Source organism: Spermophilus citellus (assembly GCF_964194105.1).
Source record: "Spermophilus citellus genome assembly, chromosome: 4".
Classification (NCBI taxonomy): domain Eukaryota; kingdom Metazoa; phylum Chordata; class Mammalia; order Rodentia; family Sciuridae; genus Spermophilus; species Spermophilus citellus.
In genome coordinates this window covers 7,322,077-7,340,185 of record NC_138185.1, presented here as the reverse complement: position 1 = coordinate 7,340,185, position 18,109 = coordinate 7,322,077, and the positions used below count along the sequence as shown (strand labels likewise).

The window sequence follows — 18,109 nt, the reverse complement described above, 5'->3', positions numbered from 1 at the left end:
ACTGGGTTCGACCCACAGCACCGCATTTATTTATTTTTTTGTTATACATGGACATAATATCTTTGTTTTTTCATTTTTATGTGGTGCTAAGGATCAAACCCAGTGCCTCCCACGTGCAAGGCAAGTGCTGTGCCACTGAGCCACAACCCCAACCCAACTGCATTTAAATAAATAAAATAAAGGTCCATCAATAAAAAGGACCCAAAGACAGCACCCAAAATACACAGCACTTCCATACCATTCCCGCATCCTCTTAGGGGGAAAGGGGGAAATCATGATGAAGATCACAACTATTAAAATTTAAACATGGATTCCACAGATATTCGATTGTATCCATGTTAAGTTTCCTAAATACAATTACAAAAAGTGTAATTTTGTAAAAAAAAAAAAAATGTTCTTATTCTTTGGATATATGCTGAAGTATTTAAGGGTCTAAGAGTCATAGTATCTATAACTTATGCCCAAATGTTATGGTAAAATATTAATTTGGAAATCTAAGTGAAGGGTACATAGAAGTTCACAAATCCTATAATTTTCTTGTAAGTTTGACTTATTCCCTCATTCAAATAAAAAAGTCTTACCACAGATTTGGTATCCGTGCTGTGGGATAATTTGCAGTGCTCCACAAGTCCTTCCTGATCAAAGTTCTTCTCGGGACAGTAAGGACAAGGAAAGGTGTAACGATTTGGGACATTCCTGAAAGATGAAAGGCAGAAGAAAAAAATCTCTCTGTAAACACCTTTCCACACAACTTCAATCAAAAAGGAACAGAGTTCACTAACTGTGTGAGAAGGATTCTGATTATCACTTCCAAATCAGGTCAAGTGTTTAGAAAATAATGGCACAGCTAACATTTGAAGTGAACGTCAGAGTACCCCCGAACAACAAACCTGAATCAATTTCAAACCCTAGAGCATAAAGTACCCAACAACTTGGTAGCAGAAAATGAACTCCAGCTAAGGGGGTGACTGAGTTACTAACCTTGGCTGAAGGGATGCGTCCTTAGTAGTGGCCTTCACACCTTCCATGATGTAGTTCTGGTATTTGGAACAGGTAGCCACGTGGGCTCGGATCTTAGATAGGAAGAACTTGAATAGGAAGAATCAGAATCCACAAGTTAGCACCTTATATCAGGCAAATATGGTCCCAAAGCAAGGGCAAGATGAAAACTGGACTTACATCACCCTGGCAAACAACCTCACTACACTCCTGACTATACTGATGGGGTAGAACAGTGACTGTAGAACCATTAATAAAAAGGCTGATGTTTTCCACTTGACAAAACCATGACATCTGCTTCTATTCTAAAAGAATTCTTCTAGAGGTTTGCTTTACTCATGATATACAAAGACCTTATAGACATGCTCCAAATCAAGTGATGTTTTTTAAAAAAGTTTTCTATACTCAATGTAGGTTATAAGATGGAAAGAGGAAAAAAAAGTCCAAAAAGTGCTTCATCACAGATTGCAGGGCAGTGGGGAAATATAACAGGAACTGAACCCAGAGGTACTCTGCCACTGAGCTATAGAATTACATCCTTGCATTTACTTTTTTATTATGTGGTGATGGGGATTAAACCCAGACCCTCATGCACGGAAGGCAAGTGCTTTACCACTGAGCTATCTTCCCCAGCCCCCCAGAATAACATTCTTTTTTTAAAATATTTATTATTTAGTTGTAGTTGGACACAATACCTTTATTTTATTTACTTATATGTAGTGCTGGGGATAGAACCCAGGGCCCCACACGTGCTAGGCAAACACTCTACCACTGAGCCACAAACCCAGCCCTGGAATTACATTCTTAATTAAGAATTAAGAGTTCTTAATTTTTTGAGACAGGGTCTCATTAAGTTGCCCAGGTTGACCTTGAACCTACAATCCTCCTATCTCAATCTCCCAAGTAGCTGGGATTATAGGTGTGCACCACAGTACCTGGCTTCCCCAGCGCTGTTTTTGGCTCTTTCTTTTTTGGAAGTACTAGAAATCTAACCCAGGGCCTGTGCATGCCAGGATAGTGCTCTACCACTGAGCGACATCCCCTACCCTATGTACTACATTTATTTGTTTATGTTATGTATGTATGTACGTACGTACTAGGGATTGAACCCAGAGGTGCTTTACCACCGAGCCATATCTCCAGCCCCTTTTTTGAGACGGGGTCTCACTAAGTTGCTGAGGCTGGCCTTGAACTTTCGATCCTCAGGCTTCAGACTCCTGAGCTGCTAGGATTATAGGTGTGAACCACTGTACCCAGATTGTGTTTTGCTTTTTCTTTTTTTGGTACCAGGGATTTAACTCAACCACTGAGCCATATCCCTAGTCCTATTGTGTATTTTATTTAGAGACAGGATCTAACTGAGTTGCTCAGACACTAAATTACTGAGGCTGGCTTTAAACTGCCTCAGCGTCCAGAGTCACTGGGATTACACATGTGCATCATCATGCCCAGCACCATTTGCTTTTTGAAACAGGGTTTTGCTATGTTGCCCAGGCAGGCTTTGAACTCCTGCACATCAGCAATCAATCCTGCCACTGCCTCCCAAGTAGGCAGGACTATAAGGCACATGCCATCACACCTGGCCAGGTGTTCTCAAAGAAAGAAAAAGTGTATGGAATAAAGAAAAAGGGTGGGTAAGGGAACAAAAATATTTTTTGAGGTACGTATGGTATAATAATTAATCTCTCTTTTTTTTTAATATTTATTTTTTAGTTGGCGGACACAACATCTTTGTTGGTATGTGGTGCTGAGGATCGAACCCAGGCCGCACACATGCCAGGAGAGCGCGCTACCGCTTGAGCCACATCCCCAGCCCCAATAATTAATCTCTTGGTTTCTTTTTTGGTTCCAGATATTGAATCCAGGGTCGCTGAAGCACTGAACCACATCTCCAGCCCTTTCTCCATTTTTTTTTTTTTTTTTTGGTTTTTTAAATTTTGAGATAGGGTCTCACTAACTCCTTAGGGCTTCACTAAATTGCTGAGGCTGGCCTTGAACTTGTGATCCTCTGGCTCAGCTTCCCGAGTTGCTGGGATTACAAGTAAGCACCACTGTGCTCAAGTTTGTTTTTTTTTTTAATGTCATCCAGGCGGTCTCAAACTCCGGTCATCTCTACTTAGCCTCAAAAGGAGCTGGGACTATAGGTGTGCAATCACTAATCTTTAAAATGGAGAAAAACAAAAGCATTCAGCAGGGGAAAAAAGAAATACCACGACGAATCTGTCTTACCTCCAGCTCAAGAATTTGTTAACTTTAAGCTTACCAACCAAGGAGCTCCTAATTAAAAGGGATGGGAACTAGTCTTAAGATAGCACTGTAGGGGCTGGGGATGTGGCTCAAGCGGTAGCACGCTCGCCTGGCATGCGTGCGGCCCGGGTTCCATCCTCAGCACCACATACAAAACAAAGATGTTGTGTCCGCCGATAACTAAAAAAAAAAAATCAATATTAAAATTCTCTCTCTCTCTCACTCTCTTAAAAAAAAAAAAAAAAAAGATAGCACTGTAATAGCCCTGCTATATACACCTAATACCAACTCACTCTGAAAGGAAGGAGATAAAATATGTCCATACTATGGCCACCTATATACTCGTTTTAAAAATAATAAAACTGACAAGCAGGACTGCCAGATTAAGTGAAACAAAACTTCCAAAAGTCAAAAACGTTACAAAATATGTAGTATGATCCCATTTTCTAAAAAAAAAAAATCCTATACCTGTTATTTATAAAAATTTTGTCTGCATTTGCCAAAGGGTAGAAATGTCAGGCAGACTTCTAAATCAAACTGCTTTTGCAATGATAATCTCTGAAGAAGCAGCCTATGGTATATTTTTGTACTGTTTAGAGCATGGATGCATTTCCAACGTTAGATAATGCTATTAAAATTAGGATTTCATAATTCCATCATGATTCTTCCCCAGCAAGTGCTAAAAAGTTTAACCATTAAATTCATATCTCTAATGATACAGATTATAAAGTTTCCCTTCAAACTTTGAGTCACCAACTTCATTTTACAGTTTATTTTAAACCCAGGGTGCTTCACCACTGAGCAATAGCCCAGCATTTTTTTTTTTTTTTTTTTTTTGAGACAGGGTCTTGCTAAGCTACTCAGGGTCTTACTAAATTGCTGAAGCTGGTCTTGAACTTGCCAGCCTCCTAAGTCACCTGTGCACCGTGCCCAGCTTCATTTTATATTTTAATCATAAAATGTCATTATATTCTAATTCAAATTGTGTTTAATACTTTGGAAAATAGATCTCATAGGAACAAATGGATTAGTTATTCCTCTGACTCTCAAAGCTAAAATATATACTGTATCCAACCAACTCATGAAAAAAGAAACAAAAAACCAGTAGGTAGGGTTACAAAAATGAAAACAGCACAGCCATCACCACAGATAACTGGCATGCACACGTGCTGTTAGTCACCTAGTCATGCTCTAACTTCAGAAACGCCGTGGCAACAGCTCTACGCTTTACCCATCTCATCACAGGATAATGACTCTTCCATGTTACTTCCACATACATTCTTACGGCAGCCATGGCAAGAAGTCTCTGTGCTCTCAATCTGCCGCTCGAGCTCCACAGCTCGGACGCCAGGTGCCAGAGCGCTGCGACACACCCCACAGACAGGTTTCTTCGGCTTCAGACATTCCTGCAGGCATGCAGAGCAAAAGCTAGAACAAGACACACAGAGAACCTCCGTCATGCATCGTGGAGACAAGACAACAAATGTGGATAAACTTTTAAAAGGACATCAATGAATAATGGATTAAAAACAATTTGTCCCCTACACCCAATTAAAATACTAAGATCTTCTAGGACAGAAAAATTGTTGTTGAGGGTAGCAGCAAACTATGAAGAACACAGGTCCAGTAACAAACACGAAATACCATGACACAGGTAAAACGCAATAATGTTGAGGCTTCAAACCCTAGCCCCTGCCACTGAGGGACTTGGTGGGCGTTTCCAGAAACGGAATTTTCTCCTCTATGAAATGAAGATGGCAGTATCTACCTCTAGGATTGTTTGGGAGGATGGAATATGTATAGCAGACCCTTAGTATATTGTCTACCACAAAAGAAATGCACAGTAAATGGGAACTGCTGTCATCAGAGGTAAAAGCAAAGCACTGTGGGAACACAAAGCCAAGAACAATAGTTGTAACCTAAGGAGAATAAGGTTGGTAAGACTTCAGAAGTAGCCTCCGTGATCAGCCTTAAAGAGTTCTGCTGGCAGAGGAAGGGAAGACTATTCCAGGCCCTTAGGTTTAAAATTTATGATGCACTTGAGAAGATAAGACTAATAAACTTCCTCAGAAGCAGCAGAAAGCCAGAGGTTCAAAGCAAAAAGACCAAATCTGACTTACAGAAAAACAACTCCGGTGTATCATGGACAACAGAACTTTATTTTGTTTATTTATTTTTTTAGATGGGAAGAAATAAAGTACAAACCTAATAAATGACTATAGGCAAGGGACTGTGAAGTCCTGACAAAAAAGAATGAATTCAGGACACAATTTAGAGGCAGTATGACTTGAGGACTTACTGAATTTGAAGAAGTAAAAAAAAAAAAAAAAGACAGTTTCTTCCCTAAAACTTAGGCAGGTGATGTTGAGATTCGGTATACAGAAAGAATGAATAAAGGGCTGGGGTTGTGGCTCAGTGGGAGAGCGCTTGCCTAGCATGTGTGAAGCCCTGGCTTCAATTCTCAGCACTGCATATAAACAAATAAAGGTAAATTGACACCTAAAACAATATTAAAAAAAAAAAAAAAAGAAGAAGATGATGAAGAAGAAATAAGGCATAAAAATACGCTGGGCTACTTACCCAATGTAATAGATTCTCAACTTTTTCTTTAAGATAGGGGTTTATGTTGCCCATGTTGGTCTCAAATATATAAGCTCAAGTGATCCTCCTGCCTCAGCCTCCTAAGACCATAGGCTAAGTACCACCATGCTAGGCTCCAATTTATTTCAAGGTAGGATTAACAGATTCTGTCAGAACTCAGGATGTATAATCAAAGGCACCCTCTGCACACCTGATGATGTTTTAGTGTCTCTAAGAATTTTTTCATCCATGCTGGGCATGGTGGTGCACACCTGTAATCCCAGCTGCTCAGGAGGCTGAGGCAAGAGGATCGGGAGTTCAAGGCCAGCCTCAGCAACTTAGTGAGGTTCAAAGCAATTTAAAAAGACCCTGTCTCAAAATAACATACAAAAAATGGGCTGGGGATGTGGCTCAGTGGTTAAGCACACCTGGGTTCAATCCCTGGTAGCCCCCCCCACCCAGGACATAAAAATGCTGCTATGCTAGTATAAGGTTGTCTAGTACAGGTAAGGGGGCCTACTCATTTGCTTGAGGGCAGAATGAAAATGAGACAAAGTCTCTGTCCTCATGATGCTATATTCTAAAGTGGAGGAAAACACATGTCAATTTCACATAGTGATTAAGTATATGAAATAAATAAAACAAGGCAAAGAGATCAGTTGGGGCAACCACAGGAAACTTGAGAAGGTGACATTTGAACTAAAACCTGATTATGAAGATAGACACACAGATCTGAAATGATACCAAATGCAAAGGCATGTCTCAACGGCAAAAAGGAAGATCTTTGAGGCTGTGACATAGCAGACTAAAGAGAGAACACAAGTAACAAGGTAGGAGAGGAAGCATGACCTCATGGCCATCTTGGCACTGCCTCTTCAAGGGGGCACAGAGAGTCACAGAACCCAGCAAGCAAATTGATAAAACCAACTGTTTATCCTCAGCAAACAGCTCATGTTACAGCATGTTCAGAAGCCCCTTTTATACCTGAGTTATACCTAAACAAGCCTTTTTTTTTTTTTTGGGGGGGGGGGTGATATCGGGGACTGAACCCAGGGATGCTTAATTAACCACTGGGCCACATTCCCAGCCCTTTTTGGGACAGGGTCTTGCTAAGTTGCTAAGGCTGGTCTGGAACTTGCAATCAGCTTCCCCAGTCAGTGGTATCACAGCTGTGCATCATCATGCTCAGTCAAGCTGCTTAAACTATACTGGGTTACTTTCAGTTTCTATTTCCTGTTAATAGGGTTTCAGCACTCCAAATGCTCTTTTGAGACAGGGTCTCACTAAGTTGCTGATCTTGAATCTGCAATCCTCCTGCCTCAGTTGCTGGGATTACTTGGTGCGCACCACTGCAACTGGCAATCTTTCTGGTCTTTAAAAATAAAGTTTTTTTTTGTTTTGTTTTGTTTTTTTAAATCCAACGTCCCAGCCACAGCTATCATGATGTCCAAGTTAAAAATCAACTAAGTAGAGCAGAGAGCAGAGCTGGAGCTATGAGACACCTTTGAGGCCCTCACCAAGGTGCATCTGTCTGTCTTTCATTCAGCACTGAACTGCTCAACACAGGAAGCTGGTACAGTGAACAGAGGAGATGAGACAAGGCTTGGATCCCAGTACTGTTCCTTGCCCTCTTACCCAGGAAAGGTTCAGGTGACCCAAGGAAAACTCAAATTTCGCTGCTTTTCAGATGGTTACTGTGCTGGGTCATCTTTTTTACAAATGTTAATACCTACCCACACAGGCTTGAATCCTGTAAACCACTTGCAGTCCAGTGAATTGATTATTTATAATCAATTCACTGGACTGTAAACTGAGGGCAGGGACCATGTTCTTGCGGATTCTGGCACACACAGGGCATACAAACATCTCAGTTGACTGCATGATTAGAATCTGGATGATCAGAACTCTGCTTAGGCACCAGGAAACTATTTTGGGCAACAGCGAGCTCCAGGAGAGAACTGAAGGAGGTGATTTAAGCTTGAGAAGGATCTGGGGGGCAGTGGTGGGAAGGTGTGAATGGGGCAAGGGTTCCAGGTTAACTGAACTGCAGAAAGGAATAGCCCCAGGCTGGAAAGAGCTTAGCGCGCCTGAAGCAACAAGAAGCCTGTGTGGCCACGAAGCTCTGGGTTCTCGAGGCTAGCAAAACTGGACACCTGCGATGCGAGTGAGTCTCAGTCTCTTGAGCTTATGCACCTGTAAAATGGTTCCCGGCGTCCCCCTCCGCAGCCCCTGCAGCAGGGCTGCTGTAGGAATAATGCCCGTGTCCCCACAAGTGCCTATTGTGTCTGCTGAGGGTAATGGGGTCCCCAAGACCAATGCCAAGGTGATGCCCGTGATAAGCACGGAGGGCGGCAACGAAGAAAATGCCAACTCTTGAGCAGCTGGAAGCAGGTGGCCAGGTTTTCTTCGATTTTTCGGCTCAGGTGTGCGTGACGGGGCAAGGCTCGGGTTCAGGCCCGCCCGCCCCGGCGCCTGCGGCAGCGCGGGACACCCTCACACCGAGCTCCTGATGGGCAGCCCCGTCTGCACCCCGACGCTGCTCAGGCCGCGGGTCCTGCACGGAGGAAGCGAGACGCCGACAGCTCCCGGCCTCCGCCGACGGGCTCCCTCCCGTCTCTGGCGGCTCAGCGCTGCGCCAAGTTCGCGCACCGGTCCTGACCCCAGCGCCGCGCCCCTGTCCCGCCCAGGTGGCGGCGCCGCGGGCGGAGGACGCTCCGAGGGCCGCTCTGGGCCGCCGCTCGGCCGCGCGGGCCCCGGTCGGGCCTCGCTCCCGGCTCGGCTCCCTCCCGCCAGGCGCTCCCCTGCCAGCCCAGCTCCCACTTACACGTGTCCGCAGGGCACCTGCACCGGCTTCTCGTACACCTCCAGGCACACGGGACACGTGAAGCGGCCCAGGGGGTCGGCCTCCGCCGCGGGCCCCGCCAGCTGCGTAACGCCCTCACGGGGCTGCTGTTGCGCCGCCATCTTGCTGCCGCCGAGCGAGCGCCGCGCCGCGCCGGCCGCGAGGGAGGAGGCGAGGGGCGGAGCCGAGCGGCGGCGGCGCGTGCGCGGGGCGGGGCCTCTGAGCGTGGGGCGGGGCCTCCAGGTCGCAGCCGAGCGCGAACGGGTTCCGTCTGCAGCCTCTGCGAGCCAGGGAGTTCCTCTCTATCTGAGCGTCCAGGTGAGAATGATGCCCAGCCAACGTGTGGGTTAGACCCTGGTGAGTCGCAGAAGAGGAGCCAGCTACACCGTGCCCACGAGCCGTGCCCACGACCCTCGCCCACGGGCACTGGGAGACAATAAATATGTATTGCTTAAACTGTTAAGTTTGGGGGTGTTTCGTTATGCAGCGACAGATAACTAATACAACGTTAGTTATTCTATTTTTTTTTTTTTTTTGAGGGCGGCTACCGGGGATTGAACTCCGGCCCACTGAGCCACATCCCCAGGCCTATTTTGTATTTTATTTAGAGACAGGGTCTCACTGAGTTGCTTAGCGCCTCGCTTTCGCTGAGGCTGGTTTTGAACTCGCTGTCCTCCTGCCTCAGCCTCCTGAGCTGCTGGGATTACAGGTATGTGCCACCGCATACAACCTTAATCTTGAGCAGTTTGCCCAAGAAGATTCCTGAGAATCTTCTACCGGTAGTTCCATCCTTTCTCCTTTTGGGTTGTCTAACTCTTCTATCAGTTTGGTGCATTTTATTTTTTTAACCATGGATTGCCCCAAGGGGGCTTAACCACCGAGCTACATCCCCAGCCCTTTTTATATTTTATTTTGAGACAGAGTCTGGCTGTTACCTAGGGTCTCGCTAAATTGCTTAGGCTAACCTTGAACTTGAGACCCTAAATCATGTAACTCTTAGCACTTAGCTCAGCCTCAGGCAGCATGTAAAGTTTATCACTGTACATATATCTAAATTAGATAGAATTTCTCTCCTTATGTATTACTACATTTCTAAACCTGTGAATAGATAACATCTTGATTTCAGCATGTTTCAATACTGCCAAACTGGTATGGGAGAACCAGGAGAAATTCCTATTTTCACCACTAAGGGGCAACGGAGTGACTCACACCCACCTGGCCTTCCTTATTAACAATTTTTCAAATGTTTACTGCTCCAGCCATTTATGACTTAGAGTACTTAGCCTGAGTGCAAATGGAAAGGGACAGAGTCTTGGTTTGCAAAGAGCTTTAAACAGGGAGACCCTGGCGTGTAAGTGTACATAAACAATAGCTTTAGGTGCCAGCATGCTGCTAGGTGTTGAAGAGAAGGCAGCAAATGATCTGATACAAACTGGAGAGACCCGGAGTGAGACGCAAGGATCCCATAAAAATGGGGCCTCATAAGATACCAGCTCATTCACATAATTTTAGTGTCTATTATGCCAAAGGTCATCCACATAATAGGTAAAAACAATGTTGTTGTGATATACCTAGCCTAGTTCTGTCATTCGATCAGAAGCCAGCTTGTCACAAGTTATGAAGGATTCATTTCTGTTTTCTGTAAAAATATCAGGATGTCTGCATGGCCTGGCCATGAGTTGATGTTGTAAAGCTGATTGGAATGCCTGCCCGTGCCCTGAACTCACCCAGGTCCGGTTTTCCCTGACCATATAACAACCCTTTCCTAAACCTTAGTGACGCCTCATAAATTCTGGCCTTCCCTGGCCGGATAACGACCCTCTCTGAGTCTCTAAGATCGCCATAAATTCTGATGCCGGGGCCAGCAAAAATGTAAACTTGTGTTATGCTCCTCAGAGTGTTGTTATCTGTAACCCCCCTTTGTGTAACTTTTTGGGCTATAAAACTGGGCCACAAAGAAGCCTCGGGGCTGTCCTTGGCTCCCACGATTTTGAGGGGCAAGGCAGCCCGGCCGGTCGAAATAATAAGCTCGCTTTAATTTGATTTTAATTGGAATCAGTGGTCTTTTCTTGCGTCGTGGTCTAACAGTTGATCTAGTAAGATCCGACAAGATCTTTAGAGACAGGGTCTCACTGGCTGAAGAACTAAGATTAGCAAAATCCAAAACAAAACAAAAACAACCCTGATTGAGATAAAAACTTTTTAAAGCTTTTTAAAAATTTTTTCTTAATAGTTGTAGATAAACAGCATGCCTTTATTTTATTTGTTTATTTTTATGTGGTGCTGAGGATTGAACCCAGTGCCTCACATGCGCTAGGCAACCCCTCTGAAATAGAAATTTAAATCCACCATCAAGAATAAATGGCATCCCTACCCCCCAAAAAAGAATAAACGGCACCCCAAATGAATATGGTGGCTTGAGACATTGGATAATGATAGAATGAAGTCATAAGAATTAGCAAGACATTTAAAAACTAAGCATCCAAGGGTTGTGGTGGTGCAAGGGCTGGGGATGTGGCTCAATAGTTAAGCTTTCCTGGGTTCAAACTCGGTACAAAAAACAAACAGTGGGCCAGTGGCACTCCCCTGTAATCCCAGCAGCTCAGGAGGCTGAGGCAGGAGGATTGTGAGTTCAAAGCCAGCCTCAGCACCTTAGTGAGGCACTAAGCAACTCAGTGAGACTCTGTCTCTAAATAAAATACAAAATAGGGCTGGGGACGTGGCTCAGTGGTCGAGTGCCTCTGAGTTCAATCCCTGGTACTCAAAAAACAAAAAAAATTAAACTAAAAATCCGTATAGAAATGGGTTTCTAGGTTATTTGGTGTGTGTTTAATCTTTTTAAAATCTATTATTTTTTTAGTTGTAGATAGACGCAATACCTTTTTTTATTAATTTTTAATTCTTGATAGACCTTTATTTATACATGCTACTGAAAATTGGACCCAGTGCCTCACACATGCCAGGCAAGTGCGCTACCGCTCAGCCCCAGCCCCGATTTTATTTATTTTTATGTGGTTCTGAAAATCGAACCCAGTGCCTTGCACGTGCTAAGCAAGCGCCTTACCACTGAGCTACGACCCCAGCCCACGTGTGTTTAATCTTATAAGAAACTGCCAATTCAAAATGTTTACATATATTTCCCGCTGCCACTAATAAGGTGTCCTGTACTCTGCATCACCACCTTTGGCAGTGGCCATTTTTATTTCAGCCATTCTAGTGAGTGTAGGGCGGCATCCACAGGTTTCACCCTTCATAGTGATTAATGGTGATGAGCTGTCTTTCATTTGCTTATCTACTCATTTGCATGTTTTCCTTTGGGACGTATCCATTTAATTCTTTGGGTCATTTTTATTGGATCACCTTAAATTTTTTTTTTTAGTTGTAGATGAACACAATACCTTTATTTTATTTATTTTTATGTGGGGCTAAGGATCTAACCCAGTGCCTCACACATACTAGGCAAATGCTCTACTGCAGAGCCACAAACCCAGCCCCCCATCACCTTTTGTTCTTGAGTTTTGAGGCATTCTTTCTCAGGGAATTCCAAGTCTTAATTCACTGAGTTTGAGCTTCAAATGCTTCCCCCACCCAACTGGGAATCGAACCTAGAGCCTTGTGCACACTAAGCAAGTGCTCTACCACTGAGCTACTTTCTCAACCCTTTTTAATTTTAAGACAGGGTCTTGTTTTGAGAGCCACAGCCTAGTCTGAATGGGGCCTGGCATTTTACCAGATTGAGTAGTTGAGTGGTGATGCCAGGGAGCCATTAAGATGATGATAGTTAAGTTAAACTGTGTATAATTGCTGTGACTGGATGATGCTGGATTGAAAGGGGCTGTGTATTCAGTTGTATATGGACCCCTGCTGTCCAGCAATAGGGCAGCTCCTCCTGCCTCGGGCACCTGTTGAGTTTCCCTTGAGTTCTCAGGGAGCCCGGTTGAGGGCGGGGAGAGTTTGGGCAATAAAGTAGTTCCTGTTTGAATCTACAAGTGCCTCTTGGTGGCTTGGTTATTTGTGTCCAGCCAGACTGTGGCAGTCTTGCTAAATTATCATGGTGACTTGAGGTCTTCCTGCTTCAGCCTCCTGAATCACTGAGATTACAGGCATGCGCCACCATGCCTGGCTTACCCAGCTTTAATAATTATCAACTCTGGTGCTTGGGATGTAGCTCAGTGGTAGAGTGCTTGCCTAGTATGAGAACCATCCATCACCACACTGTGCAAAGGAAAAAAAGTCCTTGTAGGGGCTGAGGCTGTGGCTCAGAGGTAGAGCGCTCGCCTAGCACATGCGAGGGCCTGCATTCGATCCTCAGCACCACATAAAAATAAAGATAAAAAGAAAAAAAGTCATTGTGACTAGTTTGTGTTAAATACTGCCTCTGCACTTGGCACCACCTAGTAGCTCATTTAATCTCTCAATCATCCTTGAAGTTACCACTAATCCCTTTGTTTGCTTGGTACTGGGGATTGAACCCAAAGCCTCTGACACGCTAAACAAGTGCTCCACCACTGACCTACACCACTAGCCCCTTGTAATTTTTGAGACAGGATCTCACCAAATTGCCCAAGCTAGCCTAGAATTTGTGATCTTCCTGCCTCAGTCTCCCAAATACCTGGTATTGCAGGTGTCCACTGCTCTGTTACTAATCCCATTTTATTGATAGGGAAATTGAAGCCCAGAGAGGTTAGATAGTTTGTACAAGGTCATACAAATAAAAGTGACAGAGATGGGATCTGAACTGGGCCCTTTGACTCTACCGTGCCTTCCTGCCTGCCCAGAGATAATGTTGTTGTGTAACAGAGACAACCTGGGTGTGGCTTTCCCTTGCTCCCTTCTAAGGAGTGGGGAGGACAAAGGTGTTGGATTCCTGCAAACAATCCTTTCAAACTCAATACTTGGGAGAGACTATACAGGATACACCTCTGGGTTACTGCTTTCAGTGCAATCAAGATTCAGCTAGGCAAACTGGACATGGTGGTGCACGCCTGTAATCCCAGCCACTCAAAGCTGAGGCAGGAGGATGGAAAGTTCAAGGCCAGCTTTGGCAATTTAGCAAGCACTCTTAGATTTAATTCTGAATACAAATATATATATATATATAAATGTATTTATATATTTTAATATATTTATATATATATATATATATATATATATATATATATATATATATATATATATAAAATCAGGTGAGCTGTTGACACTTGGCTGTGTCTGCTTGGAGGTAGGCAGAGCTGGCTGGGTCCCACTAATAACAGCCCTCAAGGGGCTGGGGTTCTGGCTCAGCGGTAGAGCGCTTGCCTGGTGCATGCAAGGCCCTGGGTTCGATTCTCAGCACCATATAAAATAAATAAAAATAAAGGCACTGTCTACAACTAAAAGAAATAAGTATTAAAAAAAATAACAGCCCTCACATCTGCAGTGGTACTGAAAGGGTAAAGTTTCTAAGCTGCAAAGTGCTGAGGGCCATTACGAAGTAGGAAATTTCCTTGCCAGCGTACCCCATGTTAAATTCGCTGTTGACCTTGCATGTGTGTTTGAGAAAGGTGACCCTGCTCAACGACCAGGGAGGATCCAGGATTAGGGTGTATCCTGCAGTTTGAGGAAGTATCCCGCTCCTTGGGTTAAGGGCGTTCCCAGTTTAAGACCTTGGATTTTAGGGAAGTTCGATGTTGAGGATTATTGCTGCTGGAATTAGGGCGTTCCTGCTGCCTGAGCTCCCGTTGAGTTCTTGTGAGATTCAAATGGGAGATTGGAAAAAAGCCTCGTGGAGTAGGTGAATTGGGCGGAGGAGAACTGGGATTGCCCCAGAACGTGTGTGGAGGCCGGTGTGAGTTCGGGAATAAAGAATTGCTGTTTGAATCTACAAAGTTGTGTGGTGGCTCGTGATTCTGTGCCCAGCCAAGACATTGGCAGCAAAGCCCGAGTTAAAATGTAAAGGACTAGGTATTATAAAATTTCTGAACTGCACACAGAACCTGAAATTCCTGGGGCAGTTAAGACAATGCCCCACTGACCACTTAGTTGTTTAATAACCCAGGACCCTGTGTAGCCTGGCACATAGGCATTCAAGGCCCAAACCAATCAGTTTGAATGTGTACCCGGCTTAGGAGTGACCAATCACCCCCGCCCGACCTGTTCCCGCCAATGAATGTGCCAATCATGTATGAGAGTTGTTCAGTTTTCCCGTGCCTCATGATGATTTGTTCCGATGTATGCAAAGCCCCCCGCCCTCCCCAAAAAGTGTACTTAAGCACTGCTTCACCTCTGCTCTGGGCTCTGGGCTGCTCTATCTTCCTGAGTGAGCACGGAGCCCCAGCTCGCTGGATCGGATCCTCAATAAACCCCTTCTGCAATTGCATGAGTCAGTCTCTTGGTGGTCTCTTCCTCCAATGTTTCGCTGGACCCTTACAGTACCTTTGGACTTGTAAGGTGTATGAAGACTTTGAACTGATTGGCAGTTGGTTTACATTTAGGGGGAAAGAAAGCCCTTTTTTTGCCTGATGGCACTGGCTCTCAGTTCACACATGCCTTCTTTGAGGCTACAGTCTTCCACCAGGCCTGGCCCCTACCTGTGGGAGGCCACAGTGAACACCTAGCTCTAGGAGCCAGGGGGCCTCAGCCTGGCAATTCATGCTACATGACAGGCCAATCCTGGGCAGCATTTATGCAGCTTACTCCTTTCTAGGCACCGGGTAAAGTTCTTCCCATGTGTTGTTCCATTCAATATGCAAAGTAACCTACTGAGGAGCCCTATTTACAGGTGGATGCCACAGATAGTGTGACTTGAGTGCATGCTCTATAACCATGAAGATGAACTAACAATGCAACTAAAATTAAGCTCCTAAAATACAGTGAGGATCCCAGGAAGAAGTCAGTATCAGGAAGCAATCGAAAGAAAAGAATAAGCAAGGACTGTGTGAAAGGCCTCTCTGGGCTCTTTGCAGGGCAGAAGGAGAAAAGACTGATAATGACAGCTAATGCCAACTGAGTGTTTAGACAAGTGCTTGTGTGGACAGTTCATGTGACTTTTTTTTTTTTGATTACTGGGGATTGAACTCGGGGGCACTTGACCACTGAGTCACATACACAGCCCTATTTTGTATTTTATTTAGAGTCAGGATCTCACTGAGTTGCTTGGCGATCCTCCTGCCTCAGCCTCCTGAGCCACTGGGATTACAGGCATGCTCAGCGTAACTTCTATTTTGATAGATACTGTTGTTGTGTTGCCCATCTCATGGATGGACAAACTGGGGCACGGAGGGGCTTCAGTGTTTCCTCACTGAAGAATTCATGAATGCTTACTGTGAGCCAGGGACTACGTGAGACCTCATCCCACTAATTTCCAGGATTAGAATTTACTACACACCCACCTTATGTGCTTGTAGGTGGCTGAGTTTTCAGTTTTTAGGGGTTTTGTGGTTGTTTGTTTTGGTCTGGGACTTAAGCCCAGGACCACTTAAGCACTGACCTCCATTTCTGACCCCATGTCTCCCATCTTTTTTTTTTTTTTTAATTTTGAGATAGGGTCTTGCTAAATTGCTGAGGCTGGCTTCCACTTGCCATCCTCCTGCCTCAGCCTCCTGAGTTATGGGGAAGACACGGGTGCTCCCCCACACCCAACGGTTTCCAACTTCTGGTGCTTGCCTTTGGTTGCTTCCTTCCTCCCTCTGGAAGGAAAAGACCTGCTCCCATGTTCAAGCTGCTCAGGGCCCAGCTCACATGCTGCCTCTCCTTGACGCTGTCCTCACTTTGCCCTGTGAGAGTCGCTTCCCCTGCACCCTCATCCTGCTGACCACCTTCTAGTCTGAATTTCAGGTTTTTAATCCCCCCCCCAAGTCCTATTTTACTAAAATCTATTTCTGATGAGATTGCACACTCTGTGAGGACAGGGGCTGGTCTGTCCTGCTCACATCTGTACCCTTTTTCTGGTGGTGGTGGGGGGGTACCAGGGATTGAACCCAGAGGTGCTTAACCATTGAGCCACGTCCTCAGCCCTTTTTGTATTTTAGAGACAGGGTCTCACTGAGCTTCTCAGGGGCTAAGTTCCAGAGACTGAGTTTGATCTCCAGATCCTCCTGCCTCAGACTCCTGAGCCGCTGGGATTACAGGTGCGTGCCACGGTACCTGGCACAGTTGTACCGTTTTAATCCTGGCATGCTGTAGGTGTTTAGGGAAATTTTGGTCAGAAAAATACAGTTGACTTCTGCTGGCTACTGAGTAGTAGAGCTGTCAGGTAGTAGTGGCAAAACTGTACGCAAAATCGATGTAGTACTGTCCACATGCAGTCTACTGCAGGGGAAGAAGATATTAGTAAAAATCAAATAAAATTCATTTGTGCAGTGATTGAAAAAACATTTGTGCCTGTACTGCCTTCCCTGGTTGACTGGTACCCTTGGGAAATGCCTAGTGTTGCCTGGTGTTTGAACCCACGTCGTGAGGGCTGTCTGCACCTTGCTTTGCAGGGGTGTGTGTGTGTTGGGCAGTGTGTGCACTGACTGCTCTGGTACCTTGAAGTAGGTGGCCTGTTGTTCTTTTCCTCATGATTGGCAGTGATGCCACAGGTCTGTGCACTTGTGTTTTTCTCTGGCAGATGCCAAGAAATCTGCCAGGTCATGGGATAGCTCTTCTGCTTCACTCTTTGTTCCGTACACTTCTGTACTGTTGGGAGTCATGTGCTACTTTTGAGATTAAAAAGAAAACTGAAAAATAGAAAGCGGTAGGTAGGTTGTTCGTGTTGTTGGCTCTTAGGAAGTAGAGGTGCCTGATCACGGTCACATGACCATTATATAATCTGCTAATCATTATGTAATAAAATATGAAAAAGATGCTCCCATGATTTCCACACCTCAAGGCAGAGAAATCACAAGCCTTCCGTACTCTTATCTGTTTTATAGTCCTGGGGCTGAACCCAGGGCTTCTCTCTCATATGCTAGGCCAGTGCTTGGCCACTGAGATGCATCTCCAGCTCTTTTTTATTTTGAGGCGGTGCTCCATAAGTTGCCCTGGCTGGTCTTGAACTTGCCACTCTCCTGCCTCCATCTCCTGTGTAGCTGGGAATACAAGCCCAAGTCACTGAACAGAGCAGACTCTGGGACTTTTCTAATAGGAAATGTTACTGAGTCTCCAAAACTAGGGTTTCCTACTGCTAACACCCTTCTTAAAAATCTGCTTCTATCTTGGCTGTCACAGAACCACAGAGCTGGAGGAGACTTTTTTTTTAGCAGTTTCAGGTGAAAATGCAATTTTCTAACACTTGCCAAAAGGAGAGTTTTGAGCTGTCGAGGTAGACACAGCTGGGGGGGGGGGGGTTTCTCAGCTGTGTGATCACTTTGCAGCTGATTAAGAAAGGCACTTAACCCAATCTCATAAAGTATACAAAGACCTTAAGGGGTGTCCAAGCAGCAATAGGTACATAGAGTAATTGCCACTGTTTGAAGAACT

General features: G+C 44.9%; 1 protein-coding gene across 8 annotated transcripts in view; it reads right to left on the bottom strand.

The window, feature by feature from the left end:
* Positions 1 to 8,844, bottom strand: part of LOC308647978 (uncharacterized protein) — a 35,403-nt gene extending 26,559 nt beyond the window's left edge. For 3 of the 8 annotated variants that reach the window (XM_081292604.1, XM_081292600.1, XM_081292603.1), the window contains exons 1-4: positions 8,651 to 8,844; positions 4,524 to 4,674; positions 982 to 1,088; positions 582 to 696 (exon numbers count right to left, since the gene is read on the bottom strand). In XM_081292604.1, coding sequence (XP_081148730.1) covers positions 582 to 696; positions 982 to 1,088; positions 4,524 to 4,674; positions 8,651 to 8,790 — 513 coding nt within the window. In that variant the 5' untranslated portion in view covers positions 8,791 to 8,844. Of the gene's footprint in view, positions 1 to 581; positions 697 to 981; positions 1,089 to 4,477; positions 4,675 to 8,650 lie in introns of those variants that run through there. The other 5 variants (XM_081292607.1, XM_081292601.1, XM_081292605.1 and 2 more) reach the window with 4 other exon arrangements.
* Between the last annotated feature and the right edge of the window lie 9,265 nt (positions 8,845 to 18,109).